General features: G+C 42.1%; 1 protein-coding gene across 1 annotated transcript in view; it reads left to right on the top strand.

Moving 5' to 3' along the window:
* Positions 1-16,183, top strand: part of LOC138546981 (sterol carrier protein 2-like) — a 1,126,877-nt gene that overhangs the window by 655,566 nt on the left and 455,128 nt on the right. The window contains exon 9 of the mRNA XM_069642178.1: positions 13,601-13,751. Coding sequence (XP_069498279.1) covers positions 13,601-13,751 — 151 coding nt within the window. The remainder of the gene's footprint in view (positions 1-13,600; positions 13,752-16,183) is intronic.

Here is a 16,183-nt window from a genome sequence, read left to right as displayed (position 1 = left end):
AGCTATTCCTGTTGCGCTGGTGGGCTCATCAAGTGTTGCAGGTCAGATTTTAAGTTGTCTAGAGTGGTGGTTGCGGCAATCATGCCTTGGATTCGTCCTTCAGGGATGATGGCCATGGGGTCAGGTGTAGTGAATGCCTCTTTTCCCTCACTCATGCGAGACGGGGCATCCGTTTTTCCATTGCGTACTCAGGGTCTATAGGTGATGACAAAGTCATATTCTGCAAAGAAGAGAGCCCAGCAGAGTTGGCTTGATGATTGCGATTTAGCGATCTTCAGATAGTGTAGATTGCGATGATCCGTGATGACGGTGACTGTATGTCTAGCTCCAAGAAGATAATGTTTCCAGTCTTTGAATGCTGCCTTAATTGCTAGCAGTTGTTTATCAGTGATTGCATAATTCAATTCAAGGGCTGAAAACTTGCGAGACCAGAATCCCACGGGATGCAACTGAACTGTTTGGGGGTCTCATTGTGACAGGACTGCTCCCATTGCTATGTTGGAAGCATCAGTCTTGACCACGTATGTTCATGGTTGACGTGGTCCTCCTTGGTGGTCGAATAGATAAGAATAAAAAACTTCCAGGAAACAAAGTGACTCCACTTTGTTAGGAAAGGCGCTTCACAGTTAGCCCCAGTTAGGTTGCTAATGTTTAGTATGCTGTAGATTAAGTATCAAGTTTTCGATATGAAAGTAATGGAATTCAAAAAATTGATTGATTCTTGGCAGGAATTGTTTAATTCACATTCCTGTAATATTTGCCGCCAAAGTTTGTCTTTGTAAATCACACAATGAGTTTGCATCTCAAATTGCCCATAATACTCTGGTGCCAATGCATTTCGGATAAAACCTTCATCAGGGGGGTATTATAGCAAAAAACAAATTATATAGCATGACTTATATTTCATCATTGTTAACAATATATGCATACACATAACAGCCATTATTTAGAGGTAATTACAAAAGCACATACCAATCTATGAGCCACGTCCATTTGAAGAGATCATATACACAAATAAATAAAACAAAACAGCATCCCAATTAGTTAACTAAAGTAAATGTGCATTTTCTCTCTATCTTTAAACTATATGTGCATGTCCTACCTTGGTCATGCCGAACGCTTGGATCGTGGTGTTGTACGGTAGTACAACAAGATCTACAAGAAAGTTAAACAATAATACTGAGTCATCCTCAAGAACTTCAGTAAGTGAAGCATGTAAAGCCTAATTGTTGCAGCTGTACTTACCAAGCATCTGCTGTTCACAAACCGTGACTGCAGAGTGAGCCACTTGCAACGCGCTCGCATTAGTTTACTTTTCGTTTTAAAGGTTACCATGGAGATGGTGCGAGGCGTCGTGGTCCAACTGGAGCACGTACGCCTCGCGCCCCACCCTCGGGCACGAGCCAGGGGGCGGGGATGTCTCCATGGTGACCGTTGCATTGGGATTCAATGCGCGTGATTGTAATCTCGTGTCTTCGAAGCCTTAAAGGCGCAGTTACTTGTACAGGAAGAGTAATAAAAATGTGTATTCTTTGCATGGAACGCAATGATGTATTAAAGACTATGGGTCCGCATTGAACCAGCGACTAAATATAGGAAGTAGAGCGTATGGTGGAATTAGTTGATCCAGTGTAATCCGTCACATGGACATGTATTCTGTTAATTGTGCATTGATCGCTATGATGTCATTTAAGCAATTCGTTCAGAGCATTCTACTATTATGAACAAATCAACCCAGGTATAGTCCAATCATAAAAAATTACGGCAAAAAATGTAAAGTGCAGTTATATAGCGGAGCCATAAAAACGGATTGCTAGGACCAGAAGCTCCACATTTATATGGAAAAATGTCAATATTTCTGTAAATAAAATATAAAGTTAGTTCAGTTCTACAAAAATGATTTTACAAGAAACAAATATAGTTTATTTCTTCATTGAGCCCTCTTGGAGTGAGAGAACACAGACAGTCTATCCAAAAGGTTTCTCTTTGGTCCATTTTCCTTTGGAGGTTCTCGTGGGTGTCTCTTTTAGAAACCACTTCTAGAATTACAAAGCGGATCTGAGCCAGGTTGTGTTTCCTCTCATCCCAATGTCTTGACACCGCTGAGTTCGAATTGTGATTTCTTATGCATGATCTATGTTCATTCCATCTAATTTTTGCTACTCGCAATGTCTGACCCACATAATACAGTCCACACAGATACATGATGGCATAAATTACGTTAATAGAGTCGCATGTAGCAAAATCCTTCAATCTGATTGTCTCTCCTGTATGGGGATGTTTTACTGTTTCTCCTTTCATCACATAGCTACAATTGCTACAATTCAAACAAGGAAATGTTCCAATTATTTCTGTGAGTTTCTTCTTAAGTGCTGGTTTGGTTTGAACTAGTCTATCTTTAAGGTTTTGGCTCCGCTGGTAGGCGAATGTGGGTACTTCCTTAAACAAGTGTTCTACTCTTTGATCACATAATAATGTGTTCCAATGTTTTTTGATAATGCACTTAATGCGGTTGCTTTGACGTGAGTATTTGGACACAAAGACCAGTGGGGGAGCCGACTCTTGCTTAGTCTTTATCTTCAATAAGTCTTCTCTGCTTTGTGTGGCTACTCGTGATTGAGCTGTGTTTATTTCTTCTTCCGAATATCCCCTGTCCAGGAACTTCTCCCCCATCTCTTGGATGGCTATCTTGTAGTCTTCTGGGTCACTTACCAATCTTTTTACCCTGAGCATCTGGCTATATGGAAGGTTTTTTATAAGACTCGGTTGATGGAAGCTGAGGCGTTGTAATAGATTGTTCCGATCTGTGGGTTTTCGAAAGATGGTGGTCTGATAGCCTATGTTGGTAATCTTAATGTCTACATCCAGAAAATGGATGTTAGTTTGGGAGTGTTCCTGAGTAAATAGGATGCGGGCATCTATGCTGTTGAGATATGTAAAGAAGTTGAGCAGTTCTTCTTCCGTGTCTTTCCATACTCCAATTGTATCATCTATATACCTAATCCAAAGGCCCAATTTGGGGTACCAGTGTTCATTCTGTAGTATGTTTTCAAATTCGAATTTGTACATGAATGAGTTAGCATAGGAAGGGGCCATAGTGGCTCCCATGGCTGTCCCAGCCACTTGGAGATAGTAGTCGTCATTATATCGGAAATACGAGTTATTGCTAATAAACTCCAGAAGTACCATTATGAATTCTTTCTGAGCTGGTATCTCTTCAGCATTGAGTAGCATCCATTCCACCGCCTCACCCCCTAGATCGTGGGGGATCGATGTGTAGAGACTTTTAACATCAATGGTAAAGCAGATGTTATTGCAATTGAATGGAGTTCTGTTCAAGAGTTGTAAAAAATGGGTTGAGTCCCTGATGTATGTATTAGTTTTTTGGACGAGTGGTTGTAAAAAGTAATCCACATATTTGCCTAGGGGTTCTAGTATACTGTTTATCCCTGCTACTATAGGTCTCCAGGGGGTTTGATGAGATCTTTATGCACCTTTGGAAGCGTATAAAAGTGTGGTATTTTCGGGTGTGAATTAATCAAAAATGTCTTTGCGTGGTGATTAATCCACTCCAATTCCTCCACTTTATCTAGTAAAGTCTTCAAGTTCTCTTTTATCTCAGGTGTTGGATCATGTGTCAATCTGGCATATGAATTGACATCACTCAGTTGTCTCTCACATTCTTCTTCATACTCTTTAGTGTTAAGCAGTACTAGACCTCCTCCTTTATCTGCAGCCCTTATTGTGATTGCTGGATCTCTATATAAGTCACGTATCAGTTTTAGTTCATGAGGTTTCATATTGCGAGGTGACTGTCCTTTAAACTTAAGTTTTTCAAAGTCTCTCGTAACTTGTTTTTGGAAGATTTCTATTGAAGGTATACTTATTGGAGGGATGAAGGTACTTTTGCTTCGGAATTCCTTGAGTTCTGCTTCTTCCCTAGCTTCTTGATGGTCCAGTTCGCTAAAAAACACCTTCAGCTTCATCTTTCTGATTAGTTTATAGAGTTCTATCTTAGACTCAAATAATGTGCTGTCATACGTAGGAACAAAGCTTAGGCCTTTCTGTCGTGTTTCTGTTTCTTTACTGGTCAATACTCTAGATGAAAAGTTTATTACTGTGTTCTCTTTTGTTGAAGTCTCGTGTTGGGTTTCCCTTTTGGTCTTTCTCCTCCCCGTCTCGTTCTCTTTTTCCTTTGTCTAAAAAAGAAGACGGTGTGTCCCTCGCTGGTGTCTCTTCTGTTGTTCTCGAGGAACCTGAGGTACTTGCCGTGCTGGCTTCTTCTCGGTTCGGGGGTTCCCTTTCTGTATCTGTTCCTGAGCTTGATGTTTCACTTGAATTTGTAGGCTTGGGTTTCCTTAGTGGAGGGCCATATTTGTCCATCCAATTATAGACTTCATCTTTAAGATAGTCGTAAGTGTCCCTTTTAAATTTGCGGATTTTTTTGGACTCTAATTCTGTTTTGTAATCTGCCAGTTTCTCATTGATATCTTGAAGGATAGAATCAACTTCCTCTCTATTCAATGTTGTTACCAAAGCCTCTTCAATCTCTTGGATTTCTTTACTGAGATCCGTTATGTCCTTCGCCAATTCTTGTATGGTCAGTAATATGAGGTCTAAAGAACACTTGTTAAGTATAGCTTCCCATTTCTTCACAAAAGTTTTACTCTCTTTGCACAATGTTGGACGCAACTGGATGCGTAATCCTCTTGGAATCCGTTGACTTTTATGATATCTCCCTAGGGTTATTGCGTGTAGCTTCCGATTAATTTCCTTTCGAATTAGGTACTCTACTTGTTTAATCTGTTGTTTGGGATCTTGCCGTTTGCTGCTGCTACTTCCAAAGCCGCTGTCTTTTATCAAGCCTAATATTGCATCTGCTTCTTCAGATGAAAAGCCCAATGTGTCTGCCCTGTAAGTGGTCAGGACTTCGATGTCGGTGTATGACATCCTATTCCTATTTCAAAATTCTCTTATGAGTTGTGTGCTCCACCTCTATTGTGCCAAGTGGGAAATCGAAGATAAAGAGGGTGAGGAGGGCACCACTTGAAAGTTTAGTCTTGTAGTAGTTGCTTAGATTAAGAAAATCATGAATTTTCTATAAAAAATAGTCTTTTATAACGTTCTCGCCTGGAGCTGCCAATCCAAAAAACAGTCCTGTAGCACTAAGACCTAATCGAACAAAAAACCTCCAGGAAACAAAGTGACTCCACTTTGTTAGGAAAGGCGCTTCACAGTTAGCCCCAGTTAGGTTGCTAATGTTTAGTATGCTGTAGATTAAGTATCAAGTTTTGGATATGAAAGTAATGGAATTCAAAATATTGATTGATTCTTGGCAGGAATTGTTTAATTCACATTCCTGCAATCTTTGCCGCCAAAGTTTGTCTATGTAAATCACACAATGAGTTTGCATCTCAAATTGCCCATAATACTCTGGTGCCAATGTATTTCGGATAAAACCTTCATCAGGGCGGTATTATAGCAAAAAACTAATTATATAGCATGACTTATATTTCATCGTTGTTAACAATATATGCATACACATAACAGCCATTATTTAGAGGTAATTACAAAAGCACATACCAATCCACGAGCCACGTCCATTTGAAGAGATCATGAACACAAATAAATAAAACAAAACGGCATCCCAATTAGTTAACTGAAGTAAATGTGCATTTTCTCTCTATCTTTAAACTATATGTGCATGTCCTACCTTGGTCATGCCGAACGCTTGGATCGTGGTGTTGTACGGTAGTACAACAAGATCTACAAGAAAGTTAAACAATAATACTGAGTCATCCTCAAGAACTTCAGTAAGTGAAGCATGTAAAGCCTAATTGTTGCTGCTGTACTTACCAAGCATCTGCTGTTCACAAACCGTGACCGCAGAGTGAGCCGCTTGCAACGCGCTCGCGTTAGTTTACTTTTCGTTTTAAAGGTTACCATGGAGACGGTGCGAGGCGTCGTGGTCCAACTGGAGCACGTACGCCTCGCGCCCCACCCTCGGGCACGAGCCAGGGGGCGGGGATGTCTCCATGGTGACCGTCGCATTGGGATTCAATGCGCGTGATTGTAATCTTGTGTCTTCGAAGCCTTAAAGGTGCAGTTACTTGTACAAGAAGGGTAATAAAAATGTGTATTCTTTGCATGGAACGCAATGATGTATTAAAGACTATGGGTCCGCATCGAACCAGCGACTAAATATAGGAAGTAGAGCATATGGTGGAATTAGTTGATCCAGTGTAATCCGTCACATGGACATGTATTCTGCTAATTGTGCATTGATCGCTATGATGTCATTTAAGCAATTAGTTCAGAGCATTCTACTATTATGAAAAAATCAACCCAGGTATAGTCCAATCATAAAAAATTACGGCAAAAAATGTAAAGTGCAGTTATATAGCGGAGCCATAAAAATGGATGGCTAGGACCAGAAGCTCCACGTTTATATGGAAAAATGTCAATATTTCTGTAAATAAAATATAAAGTTAGTTCAGTTCTACAAAAATGATTTTACAAGAAACACATATAGTTTATTTCTTCATTGAGCCCTCTTGGAGTGAGAGAACTCAGACGGTCTATCCAAAAGGTTTCTCTTTGGTCCATTTTCCTTTGGAGGTTCTCGTGGGTGTCTCTTTTAGAAACCACTTCTAGAATTACAAAGCGGATCTGAGCCAGGTTGTGTTTCCTCTCATCCCAATGTCTTGACACCGCTGAGTTCGAATTGTGATTCCTTATGCATGATCTATGTTCATTCCATCTAATTTTTGCTACTCGCAATGTCTCACCCACATAATACAGTCCACACGGACACTTGATGGCATAAATTATGTTAATAGAGTCGCATGTAGCAAAATACTTCAATCTGATTGTCTCTCCTGTATGGGGATGTTTTATTGTTTCTCCTTTCATCACATAGCTACAATTGCTACAATTCAAACAAGGAAATGTTCCAATTCTTTCTGTGAGTTTCTTCTTAAGTGCTGGTTTGGTTTGAACTAGTCTATCTTTAAGGTTTTGGCTCCGCTGGTAGGCGAATGTGGGTACTTCCTTAAACAAGTGTTCTACTCTTTGATCACATAATAATGTGTTCCAATGTTTTTTGATAATGCACTTAATGCGGTTGCTTTGACGTGAGTATTTGGACACAAAGACCAGTGGGGGAGCCGACTCTTGCTTAGTCTTTATCTTCAATAAAGACTCCAGTTGGACCACGACGCCTCGCACCGTCTCCATGGTAACCTTTAAAACGAAAAGTAAACTAACGCAAGCGCTTTGCTAGCGGCACACTCTGCGGTCACGGTTTGTGAACAGCAGATGCTTGGTAAGTACAGCAGCAACAATTAGGCTTTACATGCTTCACTTACTGAAGTTCTTGAGGATGACTCAGTATTATTGTTTAACTTTTTTGTAGATCTTGTACTACCGTACAACACCACGATCCAAGCGTTCGGCATGACCAAGGTAGGACATGCACATATAGTTTAAAGATAGAGAGAAAATGCACATTTACTTCATTTAACTAATTGGGATGCCATTTTGTTTTATTTATTTGTGTTCATGATTTCTTCAAATGGACGTGGCTCGCGGATTGGTATGTGCTTTTGTAATTACCTCTAAATAATGGGTGTTATGTGTATGCATATATTGTTAACAATGATGAAATATAAGTCATGCTATATAATTTGTTTTTTGCTATAATACCGCCCTGATGAAGGTTTTATCCGAAATGCATTGGCACCAGAGTATTATAGGAAATTTGAGATGCAAACGCATTGTGTGATTTACAAAGACAAACTTTGGCGGCAAATATTACAGGAATGTGAATTAAACAATTCCTGCCAAGAATCAATCAATTTTTTTAATTCAATTACTTTCATATCGAAAACTTGATACTTAATCTACAGCATACTAAACATTAGCAACCTAACTGGGGCTAACTGTGAAGCGCCTTTCCTAACAAAGTGGAGTCACTTTGTTTCCTGGAAGTTTTTTGTTCGATTAGGTCCTAGTGCTACAGGACCGTTTTTTGGATTGGCAGCTCCAGGCGAGAACGTTATAAAAGACTATTTTTTATAGAAAATTCATGATTTTCTTAATCTAAGCAACTACTACAAGACTAAACTTTCAAGTGGTGCCCTACTCACCCTCTTTATCTTCGAATAGATAAGAATGTCATCAATATAGACAAGAGTGCAGGCGTCCAACAGCTCGCGGAGCACGTCATTCATGAAAAATTAGAACGCCGCCAGGGCATCACATAGTCCAAAGGGCATACATAACCTGATATTCATAAAGGCCATATTTCGTGCGAAAGGCCGTCTTCCACTCGTCTCCTTTTTTGACTCTTACTAGATGTTAGGCCCCTCGTAAGTCTAGTTTTGTATATATCTGAGCGTTTTTGACTTGATCTAAGAGCTCGGGGATAAGCGGTAACAGGTACCAGTGTTTTACCATGATCTGGTTAAGTGCTCTGTAGTCAATGCAAGTTCTCAGGTCTCCCTCCTTTTTAAGCACAAAAAAGAGGGGCGAGGATGCAGGGGACTTGGACGGATGAATGAAGCCATTTGCCAGATACTGATTGGGGTAGGTTTTTAGATGCTGGTTTTCCTGTTCTGTTAGGGCATAAATTCGGCTGCAGGGAACTTGAGCTCCAGGTACCAGATCAATTTGGCAGCCATACAGTCTGTGCGGAGGTAGGGTGTTTGCTTGCTCTTTTTGAAAGACATTGTGATAATCCAGGTATTCAGGTGGTAGTGAACTGGTGAGGCCCAGTATGGATTTGTTACGTTCACCTGGTATCCCCGGGGACGCCACCCAGCCCTAGTTGGATGATTTGCACTCTTGAACCCTCTCCCAGTCCCTTGGTAAGGCCTCTGGTTAAAGATGGGTCTGCAATATAGGAGAGCTGGATTCAAAACCAGATTGTCTTTATGTTTTCCCACATCCCTTTGCCTCAACGCCTTCCTCCCCTTTGGGCCTGCTCATCACCTTAATATTGTAAAAGGTGGATTCTCCGTCCTGCTCCTCGTGGCAGGGGCGTGTAGATGTGGGGGGCGAGCAGCAACCAAGTTACTTCACTGGAGCAAGCCCCCTTGTGGGAATCCAGGCCTGCTGCGACTCCATAGGTTTGCTGCTTTATAGTCTTTATATGCAGTTCTTATGTTCCTCTTAGTTTGAATAATAAAGTCTTGCTTCTTTCCTATTAGGTATGGAAAGGTATTTTGGTGTTGTCATGCAGTTTGAAGATGAGCATGGGCCGGTAGGCGAAAGCGTGGTGTGCGCAATGCTGTCCGGTGAGTAATGCGCGATGCGCGGCGCTGTTTCGCCTTTTATATTGCTAACCTGTGTCTTTTCTCTCCTTGCAGGTTGCAATGTTCCTCACCGAGCGCCGTAATGTTCCAGCAATGATACTGAGCAGGAGATGACTACCCAGGTAAGAATTGTGTGGCTTTCTTCATTCGGGAGGAAACGTGAGTAAATGCTTACTAATGCTGTCTTTCTTTCTCCTCTTTCCAGGTTATGGTATTCCAGGATGCATGCAGTGCCGGATGATGGAGTTCGTACCTTCAGGTGAGTGGAACTGAAGTCGGCGATGGATTGAAGACAGGATACTGTTCCAGCTAAGTTGTGTAGTGTTCTTTCTCTCTCTGCAGGTCCTTGGTTTCAGGTAAGCTGGCGTCAAACAACTGGACACGGTGAGCGTTACGCTGCCCACAGCAGAATAACGCAAAGCATGTTCTGCTGTTTGGGTGCGGTTTAAATAGTCTCAGGTAAAGTAGTCCAGGTAAAATAGTCCCAGGCCTGCCACACCAAAAAGACTAGACAGCATAGCTCATTTCCTTGTAACTGAGCTATGTGTGTGCCTCCATTTTGGCTGAACCCCCCCCAAGTTAAATAGTCCCACGTAAATAGTCCCATTCTAATGTTGGTCTTCATGATGGTTATGAGCCTGACGCCAAAAGCGCCAGGACTGACTCCAAGAGAGTCTTGGATGAGGTTTTAAGGCCTTTGACCTGACCCTAACTGGAAGGCTGACTTGCCAGTGAGGGACAAGGCAAGGGTCATGTCAGGTTTCTTTCTTCGACTAACCTGAATTGGTAAGACATTTTAATGAGAATCCCTTGGTATAACAGGTGTCGGCACAGTCTTGGGGAAAGGTCAGAACTCGTTTACGCCAGTGAATCCTGGGATTGTGGGTCTCCAGCCAGGTCATTCCCAATATTGTGGAAAGGATGAAGTGTGTGGAAAGGATGAAGCGTGTGGAAAGGATGAAGCGTGTGTAAAGGATGAAGCGTGTGGAGCGGATGAAGAGTGTGGGGCGGATGAAGAGTGTGGGGCGGATGAAGAGTGTGGGGCGGATGAAGAGTGTGGAGCGGATGAAATGAGTGTGGAGCAGATGAAATGAGTGTGGAGCGGATGAAATGAGTGTGTAGCGGATGAAATGTGTGCTGAACAGATGAAGTGTGCGGAACAGATGAAGTGTGCGGAACGGGTGAAGTGTGCGGAACGGGTGAAGTGTGCGCAGAGCGGATGTAGTGTGCGCGGAGCGGATGAAGTGTGCACGGAGCGGATGAAGTGTGCGCGGAGCGGATGAAGTGTGTGCGGAGCGGATGAAGTGTGCGCAGAGCGGATGTAGTGTGTGCGGAACGGATGACGTGTGTGCGGAGCGGATGGAATGCATGGATCGGACGAAGTGCATGGATTGGAAGGAATGCATGGTACTGATTGAACAGATGGAGTACATAGAACTGAGGGAGTACATGCGACGGATGGAATGCATGGAACAGATATATGGTATGGGATGGACATTGTGCAAGAACGGTTGGAGTGCATGGAACGGTTGGAGTGCATGGAATGGGTGGAGTGCATGGAACGATTGGAGTGCATGGAATGCATCGAGTAGTCACTATGGATGGCGCTGACTCAACGGATGGAGTTGAACAGGAGAACGCCTGGTTTCAAAGGTAAGTAAACTGGTCCAAGCAGCGGTGAGCATCACGTTGCACGCAAGTGCACAGTAACGCGAAGCACCGCCTTAAGGATGGGGCAGCTTATATAGATGAGCTTCTGAAGCCACGCCCACCAGGTTCAGCCTGCTTGCCACACCCGATGATTCAGCACATGAAGACCAGGCCTAGGGAGCCACACCCAATGAGTCAGTGCATGAGGATGTTCTCTGAAATAAAGGCTTTCAGCTCCTGGAAAGTTCTTGTAAAATAAAAGCACTCCTGCACTGAAATATAGTAAAAGCGCTCCTGCACTGAAATAGTATTCCTGCTCACATTTCTATATGAGCCTGATGCCAAAGGGGCCAGGACTGAGTCCAGCCAGGGCCCCTTTGTATACGACTAGGACAGCATTTTCTGTTATTTGATGGTTTTAGCTTGCTCCCATCTTAGATTTAGGTTTAGATAGGCGTTTTCCACACCCCTGATAAAGTTCAATAAACACCCTTGAACTGTGATCACTTTTGTCTGTCTTAATTTGATACCATGCCTTCCTTACACCTGACCCTACAAATAACCTCCTCTCTTGGCTCCAACTGTCCTGCACTACTTGTCCTGGCAACAGCCAAACAAACCTGAGTGGTGGGCTGGCCCTGTAATGGGTAGCGCAACAAAACTTGTCCTGGCAAAAGCCAAACAAACACTTGTGTGGGTGGGGGTTGGCCCTGGAGTGTGTGGAGCAACAGCCTTTTATAAGCCTTTGGCGAGAGGGCTGGGTTCTCTTTTTTTCTTGGTTGCTGGTGGTGATGTTCCTGGTGTTTGCTCACCATCCTTCCCCTCCTTTCCCCCTCAACCTGTTCTACATTTCCACCAGTAGGGCTCCTGGCATGTCTGCCTCCCCCTGTCTTTCCCTCTGTCTCTGTGCCTGCCTCCATGTGTCTCTGTGTGTCTCTCTCTCTCCCTCTGTGCCTCTCTGTGCCTGCGCCTCTCTTACTTTTCCCCCTCACCATCTCTACCGGCCCCCACTCCAACTCCCTCTCTAACCCCTCTTTTTCTCCCTTGGGGTCCCGTCTCCCCCTTGCATTCAAGGGTACCCCCAGACCCCTGGGTTCCATGCTAGTGGGAGTGCCTAGCTAGTATACCTGCCATCAATGCCATGTCTTTTGCCCGCAGACCAGTGCGGGCAATCACTTGTGTCCCGTGTGTAATTTATCCTGCTGGCAATGCGTTTACTCCTCTTCCTGTAATACATCTGTTCCTGGTTTCTAAAAAGACTTTGGTGCCTTCATTGTGCTCCCACTCTTCAGTGCAGCCAGTCTGTCTGCATACACAACACCCCCCCCCCAAAGTCTGTTGACTCCCTGGTCCAAAACTGTGGCCTCTGTCTGGAGTCTCACTTATGGCCTCACCCGTTTTGGCCTGCCTCCCACTTCCACAAGATACAGATGGGTGTCATGGAGGCAAAAGCAGCAGGAGTCCGCTCTGAAGTAGTTTCCAGTTGGTCCGTTGTGATGATGTTTTTTCTGGGGAAAAAACATTTTGGGCTCTCATTAATACATTCTGGTTTAAAAAAGGATGAATGTGATTGAATTTGCTATTTTGATGAAAAGTTGAAACCACTGTGGACTTCTTGGTGCTCTCTTGTGCTGATCTTCTGAGACCACTTGAGTTTACTTGGTGATTCATCCTTTCATCGTGACTAGAGAGCTAAATACATCACAGCAAACAAGCACTTCTACACAGGAAGTCTGGCTACTTGGATTACAGAGGGCAGGAAAGTCCTAGAACTCCAAGACTAAAGAATGAAGATCACACAGGTACTCGTTCTGGGTCAGGGAACAGGAATTACTATTCTGGACGCTTCTTGTTGGTTCTTAGGTAAAAATAGTTGAGAAGTAAATAATTGATAGGGCTTACAGACTTATGAATGTTTAAGGAAGTGGTTCATGGCCTAGCAATTTGAAGTATCCTTATCCCTGATTGATTAGATTTCTAGATCACAACATATTGTATTAAGAATTCCTTGAACTGAAACACCCACTTTATTGGTAATATTAATAGCTACTACTGTGGTGTTCCCCTATACTGACTAGATGTCCTTTCTGAACACCAGTCAAGCACAACATCATAATGTATTATTTTCTAGCCTAGCAGACTTCTTAATGATCTCCATGCAATCAAATTGAAGCTATATAGAAAAGACTTTGAGATTTGAAGAGTCCATCTGTAAGCCTCCTCACTAAGTATTTGCTGTGTATTGAAATGAGAACAATATTTTATATCTGGAGTCCAAATCCCTTGTAGTGTTGGATGGTTAACTGCAATGTTTGCTAAGATGCGGGTTATTGTGCACACACGTCAAAGTTCACCTCTTTTCAATTACCACCTGTGGGATATTGGTTGGTCAAATCCCTTTGAGTTGCATGGCATATTCATGGGGCTCTTACTTAACCTGGCTTTTCCCCTGTTATTAAAAAGCCACTCCAATAGAATCCTTTAAAAGATTATATCTATTCTTTGATTGTAGACCACCTCATGCTTGGAATGTTTGTCTTACGCATGGATTTTCACAGAGACCTTCCTGTAGCTAGAATACATGACTACCTCTATTTCCAAGCCGTTAACTGGATGTGTCCTTGTCTTCCAACTAGCCCGACATCGGATGGCTCTGCCGCCGCTATTCTGGGCAGTGAGGAGTTTGTGAGAAAACACAAACTCGAGCACCAAGCTGTTGAAATCGTTGCGCAGGAAATGGTCACTGATCTCTCGAGCACATTCGATAAATCCAGTGTTATCAAAGCGGTATGTTATTAAGTACATTTCTGTTTGATGGTAGAAGAATTGTCTTTTTTGTAAGTTAAAATATGGATGTTAATTCAACAATAAGGCTCAACGAAATAGTGAATTATATTTTAGGCTGCTGTGGAAATAGCATACGCTAACCGTGTATCCAAAAGTTGTTCAAAGCTCTTTTAAACTGTAACCCTCGCAATCTGTCAACCAGTCTCTTTATAGATTTCATCCAAGTAAGCCTTGCAACCATTGATTTACGTTCCTCTAAGAGCAACAGTCAATATCAGTTTCAAACAGAAATGTGTTAAGATCACAATTGTACAGGTTTTGTTTAGTTTACTTTCTTGCAAACTTTTTGGGACTGTGGAATTGCATTGGTTCTCTGTAACTTTCCTTCTCGAAGCCTAGCTAAACCATTGCCTTCAAACTATTATGGTGTAGATCATCTGAAATTGTATTTTTTTATATTTCGTTTTTATTGGGCACTATACACCAAAGCGCTGTACATCCTCACATCATCAGAATACAATAAAAACAGTTACAATTTCATGAAGTCAACGAAGAAGGTGAGTTTTAAGAGCAGAACGAAAAAAGTGCATAAGTAGTCAGAACGAAGAGAAAGAGGAAGAGCGTTCCAATGTAGAGGAGCAAGAAGAGAAAAGTATCGGAAACAAGACTGAGCACAAGGAGGGTGTGGTCCAACTAACATAAAAAGAGACTGGGAGCGAAATGATCGTAAAGGAACATAGAAGGAAACCAGAGAAGAGATTTAAAAACCATACAGAGAAAGTTAAATTTAAGTCGAGAATAAAAAGACAACCAACCAAGTGATAGTAATGATGATGAAATAGAATCTCTTCGAGAAAACAAGCAGAGAAGATGAACAAAAGAATTAAAGATCAATTTAGGAGGAGCCAAACGTGAAGCAGGAAGACCAAAAAAGAACAATATAGTAAGCGAGAAAAAACAAGAGAGATCAAAGGTTTAGCAGCGTTAAACGTGAGAAAAGCTCCAGCCTTAAGAATATTAAAAAGATGAAAGCATCAAGAGCATGAAAGTAAAGAAATGTGATAAGAGAATGAGAGATCAGAATTAAAATAGAGACCCAAATTCTGAGCAGACGAATTAATCGGTAGCAAAGAAATAGGAAAGGAAATTAAAGCGGCTGGAGAGGGAATTGTGGTAGCAGGAAAGAAGAGAAATTCATTCTTTGAATAATTTAAGACAAGCTAGTGGTCAGCCATCCACAATGTAATTGCTAAGAGGCAAGATGACAGGGTATCTTGGATGGCAGGAGTGAAAGAAAAAAATGAAATAAAAAGCTGAGTGTCATCAGCATATAAATTGAGACATTCGAAGGATGCAAGTGTGGACCCAATAGGAGAAGTGTAAAAAGAGAAGAGAAAGGGGCACTAGACAGACCATTGGGGAACCCCATGCAAAAGAGGTGTTGACACTGAAGAATTACCTGCCCAAGACACTGAATAAGTGTGCTCAGATAGGTACCAATGAAACCGAGCAAGACCAGAACCAGAAAACCCAAATGAAGAAAGAGAAGACAGAAGCAGCACATGATCAACAATATTGAATGCAGCAGACAAGTCAAGTAAAACTAGAAGAGAGGATTGTTTCGAATACGGAGACATAACGAGTAACAAACAAAACAAAGAGCAATTTCAGTGAAGTAAAATGAACGAAAACCAGATTGAAAATGAAGAAGAATTATCAGAAACAAAAGAAGAGACCGCAGTATAAACCAAACGCTCAAGGAGCTTTGCGAGATGAGAAGAAGAGATATATGCCTAAATTTGGAAGGAAGAGAGGAGACTTAAGAAGACTTTTTCAACATAGGAAGAATAGAGGCATTTTTAAATGAAGAAGGAAAAGTTGTATAAAGAAGAGAAATTTTAAAGAGCGGGGTTAAGTAAGAAACCATTGTGAGGTGGTAGGAGTAAGAAATGGACACAAAGGTGGCATGTTGATAACCAAATATTTTATTCTCAAAATAAAAGGGGGGGAGTTGGAGGAAATCCTAACTTTCCCTACTTCTAAGACAAGTTTTCCAGACTCAACAAAACAAACTAATGAAACTGTCAGTGTCCGAATGTCCAAATTAAAGTTCATCGTCCTGTGTCTAAATCCTACCATATCCCTCACAGATAAAGGTGAAAAGGGAAAAATGTCTCTTGACTGACACTTGCAGCCCGACCCTGTAGACAAAACACAAAAGTTGCAAAAGTGTACAGAAAGTAAATAAAAGTTCCACTAGACTCAAGGGATTGACTCCCTTTCCCAAGAGTCTTTCCAAGGTTATCCAAGTCTGTTTTCTAGGGCAGAGCCAGCCTCCCAGGTACTTCCACAATGCATTGTCAATGGATAATATGGACCCCTGTCTTTACTTGATAGGCCCATCTCCAAGGCCTGATGACAAGTAAAGGGGC

This window comes from Ambystoma mexicanum, chromosome 1q, assembly GCF_040938575.1.
Source record: "Ambystoma mexicanum isolate Mex_15411 chromosome 1q, UKY_AmexF1_1, whole genome shotgun sequence".
Taxonomy (NCBI): domain Eukaryota; kingdom Metazoa; phylum Chordata; class Amphibia; order Caudata; family Ambystomatidae; genus Ambystoma; species Ambystoma mexicanum.
This window is presented reverse-complemented; position numbering and strand designations above follow the sequence as displayed.